We start from the raw sequence: 17581 nt of genomic DNA, 5'->3' as shown, positions 1-17581 counted from the left end.
CTCCATCATTTTCATCCAGGGACTCCTGGGCCAGATGCTGGGGGCCCTTGTGAGTGGTCCATGACAGTGACCTGGGAGGTTTTAAACCCCGGGCCTAGCTGAGTGCTCTTGGGACATCATGTTGCTGTGCTAGCTGCTGCAGTAACCTGGGAAGCACTCAGTCTGTCAGTGTGACCAAGCAGGACTGGAAGCATTTGTGTTTAAATGTGTTGATAATTTATGATTTCAGAATCGAATAATTTCCTAAAGAGAACGACTCTCCTGAATATTTTAGCATTTTACTATAGAAGTTATTTCGTCTATGTCTGTCTCCCCCACCTGACCATGAGTGCTTCTTGGGAGAGCCTGCACAGGTTGCATGCCCATGCAGCTGGCCCTGCTCTGTGGGCTCCCGAAAAAAGAGGCAGCCTGTGGGAAACCAGGGAGGCCTCCTTCACTCTAGAGGGACTGTGTGGTGCTCAGCCCCTACAAGGGTGGTACAGGCTGTGAGGATGTGAGACTGTGGGCTCTACAGGGATCCTTCAGTGGTGTGTGTCTAATGATGCCTAAACTGAATAACCCTTGATCACTCCAAAGTGCTCGCATTGATCTCAGACCCCCATGTGAGAATGGATTCCTCTTCCCCAAACCCAGACTGTCTGCTTCACACAGACTAACCTTGTTCCCCACGACTTCCATGTTTTCTGTGTAACCCCGAGTCACCTAGGCCACCCCATCTAGGGGCAACAAACCACATTTGTACTAAAGCATCTCATGGCTGGCCTGTCTAGATGTTTCCTTTTTGGGTGCAGACAGTTCCTACCACAGTACCTGACTGGAGAACACTGTGTATATGTGTATTTACCAGTGCCTGGCACAGAGTGGCTAAAGCTCAATAAATATTGTTTGACCAAATGGTAATCAACATCAAATTCAGAGAAGGAGAAAAGAAATAAGGGTGTGGGAGGCATTAACTGGGAAGATGTATGACGAACGTTCTCCAGCTTTCTTACTAGAGTCTCTGCCTGCTCAGCCTGTACAGAACAAGAAGAGCTGTAAGAGAAGGCTGTTCTTCCAGAAGGTGCCCCTCAGGGGAGACTGGCGACATGATTCGTGGGCCCAGTATAAAATGAAATGCAGGGCCTCTTGTTCAAAAATTATTAAGAATTTTGACTGACTCTAGGCACGCTGCCTGTGAGTTAGCCCTGCTCTGCAAGGAGCAGTAATAAAAAAATAATAAAATTACTAAGAATTTCATGGCCGGGCGCGGTGGCTCAAGCCTGTAATCCCAGCACTTTGGGAGGCCGAGGCAGGCGGATCACAAGGTCAGGAGATCGAGACCACAGTGAAACCCCGTCTCTACTAAAAATACAAAAAAAAAAAATTAGCCGGGCGCGGTGGCGGGCGCCTGTAGTCCTAGCTACTCAGGAGGCTGAGGCAGGAGAATGGCGTGAACCCAGGAGGCGGAGCTTGCAGTGAGCCGAGATCACGCCACTGCACTCCAGCCTGGGCAACAGCGTGAGACTCCGTCTCAAAAAAAAAAAAAAAAAAAAAAATTACTAAGAATTTCGAGACAGCATCAGCAGAGCATTAAACTGAGCATGGCCTCCTAAGACTGCACATATCTGCACATATCTTGCTCCCAGAACCCTCCCCTGCCTACTTCCTCACCGTAAAAAGGGGTTTAGGGGGCTGGGCACGGTGGCTCATGCCTGTAATCCCAGCACTTTGGGAGGCCGAAGCAGGTGGATCACGAGGTCAGGAGATCGAGACCATCCTGGCTGACATGGTGAAACCCTGTCTCTACTAAAAATATAAAAAATTAGCCGGGTGTGGTGGCAGGCACCTGTAGTCCCAGCTACTCGGGAGCCTGAGGCAGGAGAATGGCGTGAACCCAGGGGACGGAGCTTGCAGTGAGCTGAGATCACGCCACTGCACTCCAGCCTGGGTGACAGAGCGAGACTCCGTCTCAAAAAAAAGGGTTTAGGGGCCCATTCTCACTACACTGCAGGAACCCTATGCTATGACACCCAAAGCCTTTCCTGGCGCTAGACATTGACCCCACCAGCTCCTGGAGCTCTCCCTTTCCCCAGCCCTTCCCCAGCATGCACGAGCCCTCCCCACCCCTGGGAATTGCAGCGAACCTCCTGGACATCTCCTGGTGCTGACAAATGTAGGTAGGGAGTTCTGAGCTCTAATAAGGATTTCCTGACTAGTGCCCCCCTTTTTACTGGAGGGGCTCCCATTTTTGCTTCCTCCAGACCACTGCATTCCCCCAACCCTTCATCCACCCATCCTTGCTGCAAAAGGGGGCTGAGCAGGTCATCCTTAACCACTCTGTTCATGGGAGCACCTCGAAACCTCTGCTAACAGGTGGTGGCTGCCTCACAGTGCTAGAAAGCCACCCTCCCCAGCCCTGGTGTTGGCAGTTCTGGGGTCCTCGCTCTGCCTGTGCAGGGTCCCAGCAGCCAAGGGCCGTGGTCCCATCTTCCTGCACTGAGGAAGATAAACAAATGCCCAGAACAAAGACGAGTCCGCAGCATTATGGTGCTTTGTTTAGAGAGGCACATATTTTTGAAGCTCTAAGCTTTGGGAGACTGTCATTGTTAAGGGAGTTTCTCTTCCTAGTGGAGCACAGCCTCAAATAAAATAAACTGCAGCTAAGGGAGAGCCCAATGGGGTCAAATGGAGTTTGCCTTTGATCATAAATGCAGAGTCAGACAGCCCCCGGGGCCTTTGCATTCTCCTGCTTAACCTGGGAGCTGGGCTGTCGCAGGCCTCATTTGTCTCCCTGTGACTGATGTGGCCTTAATGACAGCAGCTCCCAAAGAGCCCCCTGCTGCCTGTATGCACATGTGTGTGTTTTGCCGACAGCTAAAGCAGCCTTGCTTCCTCTCTGATACTGTGTCCTTCTCCTCCCACCCAGTTCCTACTTCCTTACACACAACCTATATTTTCTGTCTCTTGCAGGGTCCACGGTGGCATATAGATCTCCAGCCTTGGGCAGGCCCTGCTCAGTCCCTGGATGAAGAAGCCTGGAGATTCCTGAGATATATCAGCACCGCCCAGGTTGTGTTTCAGGCTCAAACGAGTTAGAGAAGAATGCAAAAGATCCTGATTGCCTCTTTCAAAAGAAGGAGGTGGGGAGGTTCTCAGCAACTCCTGATGAGGACTTGATGGGGAAGTGTGTTCAGAGGCGTTGTTGCTTAAACTCATCCACTCACTTGGAGGCAGATAAGATGCGTTCCATTTGCTAGGGCATGTTCCTTCCTCCAAGAGTGTCACCAACCTGAAATGTTTAAATGATTCATCCCAAAGTGTTTTAAAGATCCACTTTAGAAAATTGCTTTGGAAAACCATTTGAAATGACAGATTGGTCCCCGTGAGTAGGCAGTCGAGTATGTCACAAAACAAAACCATCATCTAGAGGTTCAAGCACCATTTTGTATTTGGAGGAACTTGCCTTTCCACTCTTCTGCCGCAGATGCTTGGCAGCCAGGGACGTGCTAGGCAAGAGAGCAGAGGAGGCTTTGCAGGCAGTGTGCTGAGGAGTTAATGAATCCAAAGGCCCTCTATCTCAGAGCACTTTAAATCATTACTGAGCACAGGCCTTTATTAGTGACTTAACACATTGTGGCAGCTCCTGCCCAGGTCCAGGCTGAGCCAGTGCCCCGAGCAGGCAAAGAGACTGTCCATTAAGGAGAGTCTATGGCTCTTGACATGTTAATCAAGAGGTTCCGTTCTCTCAAGTTGCCTGATCCCAGGGGGAAAGAGAGACAGAAAAGGAAATCAAGGCCCAAGGGAAATTTAGCCCTCAACTGAGAGGTGCTAGCAAATTAGGAGCTCAGACTGCCTAGGAGCTGCAGAGCGGCTCACTCAGGAAGCTGCACAGTGGAGCTGGTGCTGTACGCCGGATCCTGGATTTTTAAAATCTCCCTCAAGCCCACTCTTGACATCCTTGTTCTCCTCCCCAGCCTCTCTGGCAGCAAAGCACTTTTCCTCCATAGGAAAGAATATATTTCTAGATCTTTAGGAGGTTAGTTAGTTTAAGGGTAAAAGAAAGTCTCATTTCTCATATAAAGCAATGAGACAAACATAGGAATTTTAGTATTTATCACCCAGACATGGACATAAAAGCTGGTTGAATTAATCATGAGTGATGGGATGTTGAATTCGTCCCTGTGCTTCTCATGATTTTATCTTATTTTGCTGCTGCAAATTAATTTGATGGACTTAGGCAGACTTAATTAAAATACTGAAATTTTAGTTTTGTAGTTTGATTTTACGTGAATGATAAGAATCTGGACCTCTTAACTGTGATTTTCAAAAGCCCTTAAAGGCTCCAGAAGAAAATAGGAGGTGTTAATTTTATGAATTGAATTTGAGAACTATGGACTTCACTCACCAAAATAAATTTACATAACACAAGCTACCAAATTCCATTCTATATGTATTTCATGTTAATGTTCCATAACTTATAAAAGGCCTGTTTGCTTAGAAGAAGCTATTGAGGCATGAAATGGTCATTTTTAGATCCCTCTTGGATTTTTCCCAGAAACTACAGACTGAGAGGAGAAAAAATCTTTTTTTTTTCTTTCTTTTTTTTTTTTTTTTTAAAGACAGAGTCTTCCTCTGTCGCCCAGGCTGGAGTTCAGTGGCACAATCTCAGCTCACTGCAACCTCTGCCTCCCAGGTTCAAGTGATTCTCCTGCCTCAGCCTCCCAAGTAGCTGGGATTACAGGAACCTGTCCCCACGCCTGACTAATTTTTGTATTTTTAGTAGAGACAGAATTTCGCTATGTTGGCCAGGCTGGTTTTGAACTCCTGACCTCAGGAGATCCACCCTCCCCAGCCTCCCAAGGTGCTGCGATTACAGATGTGAGCCACTGTGCGTGCACACACTTTCTTTTTTAAAGGCATCCTCCATAGTCTGATCTTATAAACCTGGGTACTTTACTTTGCTTCTCTGGCTCTCCTTGTTCTGATCCTGAAATGGAAGAGATTGTATCAAAATTATTTCTAAGGTCCCTCCCAGTTCTCTGAGCTTGTACTGTGCATAGAGTAGTATAGAATGGTTATTAACCAGGTATTTTTGAGTGCCTACAAGGTGCCAGGAATTGTTCTGGGCCCTGAGGTTATAGTCTCTGCCCTTAAGGATCTAACCAACTCGTTGTGAAGGTGGATAACTGGAAGTATAATTATTATTCAGCTTGATGAGCAATAATAGAAAATTTGTTGTTGAAGCTCACTAGAAGGATTTTTGTCCTCCAGAAGAATGATGTAAAGTTCCCGACCTCACAATGGTTTTTAATGCGGGGCCATTTTAGCCAGATGAGGTTCTGTGCTTTGATGTACTTCCGGGTTACTAGAAGATCAGCAGATGGGAGTCACCAGAGATGACACTAAATGGTTCTTAATCAGAATCCTTTACTAACCAATGCTCCCTATCCCTCTGTATGTAATGCAAAGCTTTATGGTTGCTTTTGTGGCTTATGCCTCATTTAGAATGCATCTTGACAATGAAAGCCTACAAAACTAGCAGAATATTACAGTCACTGTTACCTAAAAACTTCAGTTAGCAGAAGTGAGTCATCATGGGCAAGGAAAAAAAAAAAGCTCTGAAGATACTAATGCGAATTCCACCCCCATCCTCTTATGCTGCTTTTTTAACATTAAGAAATATGCTTCCCTCAAATCTGTGCTCAAGCTTGTACAGCAAGGCCGGCATTTGGTATGTGCATCGTTGATGTATCCATTCCTCAATCCAGAGGGTATTTGTTGAACACCTGCTTTATGGCTGGCACTGTGCTGGGCCTTGGGATATTAAGCCACAGTAAAACACCCCCCACACTGGTAAATAGTTAGGGTGCAAGAGAGTTGTGTGTTCTCTAACAGGGGGCAGACAGATGGGTGGGGAAAGCTTCCTAGGCCGGGGGAGCCCGGGAGCAGAGGCATAGGGCTTAGGACAGCAATGGGCGTGGCACCTCTAGACTTGTGCATTGTGGTCCTGGAGGCATGGCTGGGGCCATGCATTTTTAAATGAAATTCCAGAGGATATGGTGTTTGCGTAGAGTATGCAGAACATCAAGCTCAGTTTAATTAGGTACTATTTGTTTTTGTTTTTGTTTTTGTTTTCAATATGAAAGACCGTGATACATGGCAGAGTTCTGCAGTCCACGGTACACTGTCTGCTGCTAACAAGAAATAGTTAAATCATAAATACAGTGCTCTGTTCTAAGGGAAGTCTCCAGATTCAGCTTTTCATGGCATCCCCCAAACCATATGCCTCCAGGAAGCATGCCTTGCAGTATAAAATTAATCTAAGCAACGGTGGCTGTTTTTAAAAAGAAAAATAAAATATGGTTTAAAGCCTGTTTTTCTGTCTATCGTCTATCTATCTATCATCTATCTACCTACCTACCTTTCTATCCACCTATCCATCTATCCGTCCATCTCTACCTCTTTACCTAGTTGTCTACCCATCTATCCATTTGTAAGAATAACCTAAGAATAAGAACCCATGCTCTGGATATTCAGAATATAACTTTACAACAATACAATAGTATCCGTTGTATTTACTGCTACACACACACACACACACACACACACACACACCCCGAGATGAAAACAATAAGCACAAAATTCTGCCCGTGAGCCTTTCAAAAATAATGGTACTATAAAACCACACAGCATGGAGTTGATCGTTCTGTAAACATGCAGAAGATCATCGAAGTGATTCTCAAGTTCCAAAATTTTAAGGGTTTCCTTTGCCAGATTCTACTTATGGGTTGGCAGAAATACCAGTCAAGCTTTTGGGATACAAAATGAAATGAAAATAAATTAGATCCCTTTAAGTTAAATAATTAAAAAACATTTCACAAAATATTTTTTCCTAGAGTCTGTTTTGCTTTGTCTAGGCCTAATTTGCTTTATTTGGCTAAAATTACAAGGGGAATTAGAGAGACAGAGAACATAATTAGTTGAGCTGGAAGTTAGCTAGAAGTTACTGCCCTCACTTATTTTGCTTACAAGAGAGTTTATTGAAGCCCGGCCATAAATCCTAACTAGAAAGGGTGAAAAATCAATACTTAATTAATTTTTAGGAGCAGAAGTTTATGGAGGATTTTCAGTTGTTTACAAAAGCTAATGTCTGTTAATGAGATGGTTAATAAATGGTTAAAATTGAATAATTCTTGTGTTTTATTTCTTTTCTTTCTTTCTTTCTTTCTTTCTTTCTTTTTTTTTGTTGAGGTGGAGTCTTGCTCTGTTGCCCAGGCTGAAGTGCAGTGGCACAATCTTGGCTCACTGCAACCTCTGCCTCCCGGTTCAAGCAATTCTGCTGCCTCAGCCTCCCGAGTAGCTGGGATTACAGGTGCCCACCAGTATGTCTGGTTAACTTTTGTATTTTTTTTAGTAAAGATAGGGTTTCACCATGCTGGCCAGGCTGGTCTCAAACTCCTGACCTTGTGATCCATCCACCTCAGCCTCCCAAAGTACTGGGAATACAGGTGTGAGCCACCGCTCCTGGCCCTTGTGTTTTATTTCTGAGCTAAGAAAGGAAGAGGGGATGTTATCAGGGGGAGTGAATGAAAAAGAATGTCTCGTCAATGGAGATATATCTGTCCAAGATGAACTCTGTAGAAGAAGAAGAAATGCTTAAAGTAGACAAAGTGCCATCTTTAATAAAATAAACCCCTAGTTCCCGACTTTAGCAAAGGAGGAGCAGCTGGATCTGAAAGCTCTGACTCTGGATCTTCCATGCCTACCTGACTTTTGGAGGCCTCTGGCTAACTGTCAGTGCCAACCCCTTCAGTCCGTTGTTAGGGGTGGGGGTCAGAGGGGCTGCTGTTTTCAGTTTAAAGTTCTGGCCCAAGTGTAGCCTCTTTTAATTTGTTAAGGCAGAGATGCGACTCGCTGGAAACTTTCACTGGGGCTTTACAAAAGGCCTCCAGTAAACTCAAAAGGTCATCTGCATAAAAATCTCCCAGGGGGAGCTTATTAAAATGCATGTTCTCAGGTATCAACCTCAAAGATTGTGAGTTTGTAGATCTGGAGGGAGGCACAGGAATCTGCATTTTAAGTACCTCCCCGGTGATTCTGATGTAGGCGGACCGCACGTTGAGAAACACTGTGGGAAAGGTCAGAGCTAGGTTTGGATGGCATTAGGAGGGAACGAGGAGCAAGGACCTACAAACATCACATCTTCATCTGTCATTATGGAGACATGTACACAAAGAACAATAGCAAATGGGGATCATCATGCCACTCTAATAAAAATATCCCAGGAGACTTCCCTCAAGCAGATGGCTCAGGCTTATAAGGTCCAGGCATGCTTTGGGGGCACACACAGCTGCCCTGGACTAACTAGTTTCCCACTGGAGGTGGGGCTCAGGAAGGCACCCATGTTTAAGGCACAGTAATCTGCCCACTAGCAGAACAGGGTCCAATGAACACACTGAGTTCTGACTAACTAGATTAGCAAACTTCTCTTCCCTTAGGTGAGTGGGTGGGGAATAGAAGGTGGGCAGGCAGAGACATAATTTCCATTTATCTGTGGGAGAATAGTAGGAGATGAATTATCAAATTAACATGTTGACGCACCCAGTTAATAAATGTATTCTGTAGCTGTTGCTTGAGAAAAGATTCAATTCCATTTTCTCCAATTATTTTGTCCTTTAAACAGTTGTTGAAGATCGAGAAGTAGAAAAATACTGGATTCAGAGAAAAGATATATAGGGGTTTCACTTTTTCAGCTTTCCTCTGAGATGTCCAAATCCTAGCAGAAGACACATTCACTGATAAATGGTGCGGGATGATTTTGCCAGGCTGGCCAGAGGGGATAGCAAGAGTAATGCAGATGCCGTGTTAGTTGAATAGGCTCCACCTAATATGCTCTTCTTAGATTAAAAATTTGGAAAATTAGTTAAAGGATTGGCCAAATCTAGAATACCTTTTTTTTTCCTTTTCTTTTCTTTTTTTTTTTTTTTTAGACAGGATCTGGTCTTGCTCTGTTGCCCAGGCTGGAGTGCAGAGGCACAATCATGGCTCACTGCAGCCTCAACCTCCCAGGCTCAATTAATCAACTCCTGTGAATAGCTGGGACTACAGGCGCATGCCACCATGCTCGGTTAATGTTTGTATTTTTTGTGGAGATGAAGTTTTGTCATGTTTCCCAGACTGGTCTTGAGCTCCTGGGTTCAAGCGATCCTCCTGCCTCGGCCTCCCAAACTGTTGGGATTATAGGCATGAGCCACTGTGCCTGGCCCTAGAATATCTTCTTAGGAAGAAAATTGCTTGCTGTTAATGTTTTCCAATGGATGAAAGCAATGAATCTCAAAACATTCTTTGCATCTGGAGCGGTCTCTGGTCTATGCTGTGACAGCAAAAGCTACTGCATTCATGAAGCATCATGATGACTATGAGAGTTTTAAGGGATTGGGGGAAAATACTGTTGCTCAGTAAGGTAAATATCTTGGCCACAGAACTTGTTTTCCTTATTTTCTTTGGTTTCAGCAGCCTCAGCTGTGCGAAATGTACTAGCCTCAAACACAAGTCAGAATCCCTTATGAAGTATATTTGCTTTGTGTGCAGTTGAAGTTAGAGACTTGCTTCTGCTTGACTTACACACACGTTCCCTTTGGTTTTCTTATCTAATTTTGATGGATGAGTTAAGAAAAGTGCTTCTGTTAGCTCCGGAAGAGCCTCCTGCCTGGGGCTGTTGCCCTTCTCCCCCAGGAGGAAGCGCATTCGAGCAGTGTATCACAAAGAACACTGCCTTATCAGCAGGGACTGCCTATTAACTTCACTTGACCCGTGGTCAGCTGTTTACCTTGGATAACACCTGCCACCTTTCTGGACCTTAGTGGCCCCACCTTATCTGCCTGAAATAAGGGATAACTAAGCTTGGGAGTATGCTTCTGAGATCTATGCCTATGATTGTGCCTCACATCTTATAGTAGGCCCTCTGTGGGTAATGAAGACGTGTGTGCATGGTGAGCACTGTTCTCTGTGTCTGGAATGCCCTTCTTGGTCCAAGTCTCCCGGTTCATCCTCCAGGACTAGCACCCCTCTACAAAGCCTTCCTGACACCACCACTCCTCCCACATTTTGCTCCTGATTTGTTCTGCCCTGCACACCCTGTGCACATGGCTACAGCAGCTCTTAAATTCTCTCCAAACCTGCATATATTCTCCATGAGATTACTTATTATCTGGTCATTGAAATTCCTCCAAACACTTTATAGCAGTCTTGTGGTTCCCTGGGGAGGGGAGTAGTTAGCATTGGAGGAGGATATAACTTTCCTATTATGGTTTTCAGGGATGGGGAAGCAATAAGTCCCTACCTGCTATTTATCATCCAACATTTCAAATTATTCACATTGATTTCCAATCTTTACAGATTGCATGCAATCACATGAATACAGACAGCCTGGCTACTGACTCTAGTCCTACACACAAGCCCTGGTCAGTGTGTCTTGACGACAGGTTCAATTTAGCTCATCAAATCCGCAACAAGCAGTGCCGCCTCTACTCCTTAGGGTGAGTACTTTTTTTACAGCAGAAGAAAACACAAACACTGCCTCAGGCAGCTCAGACCTTTTGAGCAACACAAAGTTGGAAAATGGTTGCAGTGTATAACAGGTGCCATGCTTTGCTTCCTGTCATTGTTTCAGACAGATCTGTCTGTTGTGTAACTGAAGGCATGTACAGATCACCGAGATCTCCGTGGTCAGAGGCACTTTCCCTCCCATTCTGCTGGTAACAAGTTGGAAGCCCCCATTCTCAGCATGTGGATGATCCTCTGGGTGAAACCAGTGATTTCCAGCTAGACTAAGAGGATCCTTAGTATAAGGAGAGAAGAATATTACTGTGTGCCGAAAAAAAAAAAAAAAAAAGAGAGAGAGAGAGAGAGAGTATGTTAGATTTTTTTTTTTTCCTTGAAAGGGGATCTCACTCTGTCACCCAGGCTGGAGTGCAGTGGCACAATCACGGCTCACTGCAACCCCTGCCTCCAAGGCTCAAGTCATCCTCCCGCTGTAGTCTCCCAAGTAGCTGGGACCACAGGCACACACCCACCACACCCGGCTAATTTTTTGTATTTTTGGTAGAGACAGGGTTTTGCCATGCTGCCCAGGTTGGTCTTGAACTCCTGAGCTCAAGCGATCCACCTGCCTCGGCCTCCCAAAGTGCTGGGATTACAGGTGTGAGCTGCTGCACCTGGCCATATGTTAGAAATTTTATGCACAGTTATGATGTATAAACCAATACCAATAATGGCTATTGTTAGATTTGTATGTTTTATACCAATGATAAATCTGTATCTAGTTATATTTTTAAAAGGAACAAAAGGGAACTCTTATAAAAAACTATGTCATTTTGTCAAAACTGAGAAAAATTTATATCCAGTTATTCAGGTTGAAAATGACCTAGATGTACAAATGGATTAAGTGAGCTTTTTTGTAAAAGGATGGCTACAAAGTAATGGGACTATTTCACCAAATACACCAGTACTTACATAAAAACAGTTCCGAACTTACAAATGATATATGGCTCAAGAAAAAGAAGACAGGAGGAAATTATTTTTGTCGGGAACATCCTGTTCCATAGACTCTTTGTAAGGGCAATGTAGATTCTTAGGCTAGACCACTGAAGTCTTTAAGGCTTTTATAAACAGCACTGGGGACCCTAATGTGACATTGATTGTCTCCATGTCACATGCTTCCTCCTCACCTGTAGGTTTCATCACTTCTAGAGTCTACATTCAGGCCCAGGTACGACAACCACGAGCTAGAATCCTGGGTGGTCAGGGTTAGGGGCAGACATCTGGGCGATGTGGAGACCTACCCAAAGATTCCAATGTAGAGAGAATCAGCATCACTGTCAAACTATAACAAACAAGAATTACCAGTCATTGTGGATTTTATTCTTTCAAAGACAAAATAAGAGTTTAAAGATAGGGAAACATTCTCATATGGGTTAAATGAAGAGCAATGGTGTATATCGGTGGAGCTTGGCACATACTAGGCACACAATACGTACTTGCCATGTAGAAGATCGCTGGAGAGGAGAGACTAGAGAGGAAAGCTGGTTATGCTGTGATGGAAGTGTGGAGGCTGTGGACTGGAAGATGAGATACTCAGCCAGTTGATGGGCAGAGCTCTCTTTCTGGAAGCCCACCAGCCCACCTTCAAGATTGGAGGGAGGATGGGAAGTTGTGACAGCAGAATTTATTTTATGTCACATTAAAAATGTCTGAAAGTGGGTCATAAAAAGTGGCATAGTACCACATGCAAGTTGCTCCTGTTTTCTTGCTCCAAATTGCCTCTGTATTTTACTTAATATTTTACGCCCTGGGATAATTTCATTTAAAGGGATAACTGAGTAAAATAAAACTTAGAAAGGAGTTTTGGGGGAAAGTTTCTAAATTCCTTTTTGCTTTCCTTATACTTCAGAGCTGTTGGATAAGATAGCTCTGCAGGAAGAGTTCAGATTATTACATGTAAAAAGGTAGTTTCCTATTTTAAAATATTTTTATTGACACACAATATTTGTACAAATTAATGGGGTACATGTGATATTTTGTTACAGGCATAGCATGCGTAGTAATCAAGTCAGGGCCTTTAGAGTATCCATCACCTCGAGCATTGATCATGTCTATGTTTTGGGAGCATTTCCAGTCCTCTCTTCTAGCTATTTTGAAATATAAAATTTATGGTTGTTAACTGTAGTCACCCTACTCTGCTTTCAAATATTGGAACTTATTCCTTCTGAGGGAGGAAAATAGGCTCTGGAGGCAGGGAACATAAGGCCAATTCACACTTCAGCTATGACAGGGCATTTCCTCTCCGTAGGGCATATGCCCAGTAAATGACTTTGTAACTTTACTTGGTCCTCTTCATTTACATAGGGTGTACACAAGTAACCAATGTAAACCTCTAGAGGGTATTTAAACCCTCAAAAATTCTGCAACAGGGCCCTTGAACCCCTATACTCCGGCCTGTTCCCACACTGTGGAGTGTACTTTCATTTTCAATAAATCTCTGCTTTTGTTGCTTCATTCTTTCCTTGCTTTGTTTGTGCATTTTGTCCAATTCTTAGTTAAAGGTGCCAAGAACCTGGACGCCCCTGCACTGGTAACACTTTTATCTAACTGTATGTTTGTACCCGTTAAACAACCTCTCTTCACTTCCCCTCAGACACCCTTCCCAGCCTCTGATAACCATCATTCTACTCTCTCTACCTCCATGAGGTCAACTTTTTAGCTCCAGCATATGAGTGAGAAGATGCAATATTTGTCTTTCTGTGTCTGACTTGTTTCATTTAACATGCTGACCTCCAGTTCCAAACATGTTGCTGCAAATGACAGGATTTTATTCTTTTTTTTAATGGCCAAATAGTATTCCATTGTGTATACACGCCACATTTTCTTTATCTATTTATCACTAATGGACACTTAGCTTGACTCCATATCTTTGTTATTGTGAATAGTGCTGCAATAAACATGGGGGTGCAGGCATCCCTTTGATATACTGCTTTCCCTTCCTTTGGATATATACCCAGAAGTAGGATTACTGGATTGTATGGTAGTCCTATTTTCAGTCTTTTGAAAAATCTCCATACTGTCTTCCATAATGGCTATACGGATTTACATCCCCATAATCAGTGTGTAAAAGTTCCCTTTTCTCCAAATTCCTTGCCAGTATCTGTTATTTTTTGTCTTTTTAATAATAGCCATTCTAACTGCGATAAGATAATATCTCATTTTGGTTTTGATGTACATTTTCCTGATGATTAGTGAGGCTGAGCAGTTTTTCACATATTTATTCAAAAGAAAAATAGACAAATGGGACTGTATGAAACCAAAAAGCTTCTGCACAGCAAAAGAAACTATCAACAGAGTGAAGAGACAACCTGTTCAATGGGAGAAAATATTTGCAAACTATTTATCCATCAAGTGACTAATATCCAGAATATACAAGGAACTCAAACAACTCAATTGCAAAACAAACAAACAAAAATTCTATGAAAAAGTGGGCAAAGGACATGAACAGACGTCTCTCAAAAGAAGTTTCTTATTTTCATTTAAATGTTTACCATTGAAAATTAACTCTGGGGCCAGGCGCAGTGGCTCACGCCTGTAATCCCAGCAGTTTTTGAGGCTGAGGCAGGCAGATCACTTGAGGTCAGGAGTTCGAGACCAGCCTGGCCAACATGGTGAAACCCCGTTTCTACTAAAAATACAAAAATTAGCCAGGCATGGTGGTGCACGCCTCTTGTCCCAGCTACTCAGGATGTTGAGGCTGGAGAATCACTTGAACCCAGGAGGCAGAGGTTGCAGTGAGCCGAGATTGTGCCACTGCACTCCAGCCTGGGTGACAGAGCAAGACTCCGTCTAAAAAAAAAAAAAAGAAAAAAGAAAAGAAAATCAACTGTGTAAAGAGCATCTGAATTCCACTGGGAAAAGAAATGAATACATGACAATGGCCAATATTTTCCTAAAAACATGAAAGCACTTACTTAATTGAAAACTGAAACTAAAGAAAATATTTCTGATGCCTAAAAAAAGATGCTTTGGGTTGTGAGTAATTATGTTGATTGCACTTACTAAGGCTCCAGGACCCAGACAAGTATGCCCCTGTTCAGGTTGAATTGCTTGCCTGGGGCACAAGTAGATAACTGGCTGACAATACCTCAACTGATACTGAGGGAAGAGTGAGACCCAGACCAGAATTGGTGGTCCTGAAATTAGGAGTGAGAACAGGGAAGGTGGCCCCGGGTTCCCAGCACCAGGGAGTGTCAGAACAGTTTTGAGCTAGGTAGGGAGGGCAGGTGGTAAGTGAATTGTGTGGCCCTCTATATAGGCAGGACGTGCTCCTAGTCCCAGGGCCGCAGCAGCAACAAGACCGTGCCACTGCTATACCCAGTAATTCCCAGGCAAACCGAAGACAATGGATGCAGCTGCAGCTGGGAGTAACTTCCTGGCAGGAGGGCAAGGAGGGCTCCAAGGACACAGGGAGTCAGAAGACAGAGGCTGACGGCCCCACCTTCTAATCTGTCTCATCTCCTTTCCTCCACCCCTAAGAACTGAAGCAGATATCACCTCCATCTTCTCTTTGATGGCTGAAGTTTATTTACTAGGAGTCAAAGCTTTTTATTCCACAGTTAGTGGAAAAGGCATTTGTCTGTGAGCGTGCACTCTATGTCATGTTCAGTTGAAAATGAAAATTAGATCCTTTTCAGTTTTGAAATGAGGTAGACTAGACCAATTAAGATGGAGAAGACACTGAAAAGAAAGGTACAGATTATGGAGAAAGGGATAGAGAAGAGAAAAAAGGAGAGCCTGTGGGTTCGGATGACAATATCATCTACATAATGACTTTAGACATTATGTAGGCCTGGCCTGCAAGTCTTCTTGTGTCTGGAGTGGGGAAGGGTGATGGTGGGGCAGTGGAGGGGAGGGTGGGGATGAGAGTGGTAGATAAAGTGAAAGGGGAAAATCACCTTTTCTCCTTTTTATGTCAAAGATTGTATTTTAGGGGTAGGCATGGGCATGAGAGGAAAGATTTGAAAAGGGCTAATACATAGGTACATATTTTTTGTCTCTTTTAGTTCTGTTGTAGGTTGTGCTTTTTAGTTTCAAGACATAAATTCTCTCAGTCTAAGATAGCAGATGATTTCATAAGTGACACATGGTTAGATAGCAAGAGCCCATATTTTATACAGGAAATCTGGGACCTTTGGTTACCATGAGCATTTCCAGAAGAATGAAAGAGCCAAATATTTTCATCTTATAATAGTTTAACACAGCAGGAAGAGTGTTCGTCTAGTGTATGTGAAAACCATGGACCTCAAGCTTCCTTTTTGGGCATTTTTCCCCCTATTACCCTTTCCATGAAAATTTAAAACCATAGATATACTGTACATCTATTTATGTAATATGTACATATCTGTGCTTTATAAATAAAAAGAGGAAGGGTTTGTTTTTGTTCTGCCCCTAAGAATACATTTTACCCTTTGGGAGTGATTTCGTCTGATAAGGTTTGTCTGTGTCCCCACCCAAATCTCATCTTGTAGCTCCCATAATTCCCACAGGTTGTGGGAGGGACCTGGTGGGAGATAATTGAATCATGGGGACAGGTCTTTCCCATGCTGTTCTCATGACAGTGAATAAGATATCTGATGGTTTTAAATACAGGAGTTTCCCTGCACAACCTTTTTTTGCCTGCTGCCATCCATATAAGACATGACTTGCTCCTCCTTGCCTTCTGCCACGATTCTGAGGCCTCCTCAGACACGTGCAACTGTGATACAATTACACCTCTTTCTTTTGCAAATTGTCCAGTCTTGAGTATGTCTTTATCAGCAGTGTGAAAATGAACTAATACATCGTCCCTTTTGAGGATATGTTTTAGATAAAATGTGGCATTTCGTGTAAGGTTATTTAGTAAAAATAAACAATTATAAAGTGTTTTTACCCAGTACTGTGTCATTTATGCTTTAGGAAGCCTATTTCTCCCCCTCTGATAGTTGGCAGCTTGAAGATCTAGATAGATATTTGGCCAGATTCTGTGGTTCCTGCTAGGATGAAGAATGGAGGACTGAAACTCCTAGGGAAAACATTAATTATCTTACCTCTTTTTTTTTTTTTTTTTTTTTTTTGAGACGGAGTCTCGCTGTGTCTCCCAGGCTGGAGTGCAGTGGCGTGATCTCGGCTCACTGCAAGCTCCGCCTCCCGGGTTTACGCCATTCTCCCGCCTCAGCCTCCCAAGTAGCTGAGACTACAGGCGCCGCCACCTCGCCCGGCTAGTTTTTTGTATTTTTAGTAGAGACGGGGTTTCACCATGTTAGCCAGGATAGTCTCGATCTCCTGACCTCGTGATCCACCCGCCTCGGCCTCCCAAAGTGCTGGGATTACAGGCTTGAGCCACCGCGCCCGGCCTATCTTACCTCTTTTAACCCTCTGCCTTCAACGGGAAGGTTAAAAACTTTCCCTGTCTTTGCTCTGAGTTCATTTTATTTGTTTTTTTTTTACCTTTTAAAAAATGCTTGTTAAAATATATTTCACATGCCATACAATTCGTCCATTTAAAATATACAATTCCATGGCTCTTTTAGTCACTATAGTCAATTTTAGAACATTTTCATTACCCCGAAAAGGAAGCCTCTGTACCCAGTAGCAGTCACTCTCAATTTCCCTCCAACCCTCTTCTCTCCATCCCCAGTCCCCCATCCTTAGGCAATCACTATTCTACTTTCTGTTTGTGTAGATTCACCCATTCTGGACATTTCACATAAATAAAAGCGTATAATATGTGACGTTTTGTGACTGGTTTCTTTCACTTAGCATAATATTTTCAAGGTTCAGCCACATTGCAGCATGTATCAAACTTCATCCCTTTTTATGGCTGAGTAATATTCCATTGTATGAATTTTGGTATGGTTATATCACATTTTATTTATTCATTCATCAGTTGATAGACATTTGGGTTGGTTCCACTTTTTGGTGTTTATGAATAATGTTGCTATGAACATTCCTGTACAAGTTTTTATGTGGACATATGTTTTCATTTCTCTTGGCTATATACCATTTTGCATTCCCGCCA

At 43.5% G+C, this 17581-nt stretch overlaps 1 protein-coding gene across 5 annotated transcripts in view; it reads left to right on the top strand.

The window, feature by feature from the left end:
• METTL24 (methyltransferase like 24) overlaps positions 1-17581 on the top strand; it is a 124207-nt gene that overhangs the window by 32855 nt on the left and 73771 nt on the right. For 3 of the 5 annotated variants that reach the window (XM_028846658.2, XM_077998418.1, NM_001193830.2), the window contains 2 exon segments: positions 2950-3048; positions 10378-10517. In XM_028846658.2, the coding sequence (XP_028702491.2) occupies positions 2950-3048; positions 10378-10517 (239 nt within the window). 5 annotated transcript variants of the gene reach the window in all.

Source organism: Macaca mulatta, chromosome 4, assembly GCF_049350105.2.
Source record: "Macaca mulatta isolate MMU2019108-1 chromosome 4, T2T-MMU8v2.0, whole genome shotgun sequence".
NCBI lineage: Eukaryota > Metazoa > Chordata > Mammalia > Primates > Cercopithecidae > Macaca > Macaca mulatta.
Note: the sequence above shows the minus strand (reverse complement) of the source record. Positions and strands in the feature narration are given on the sequence as shown.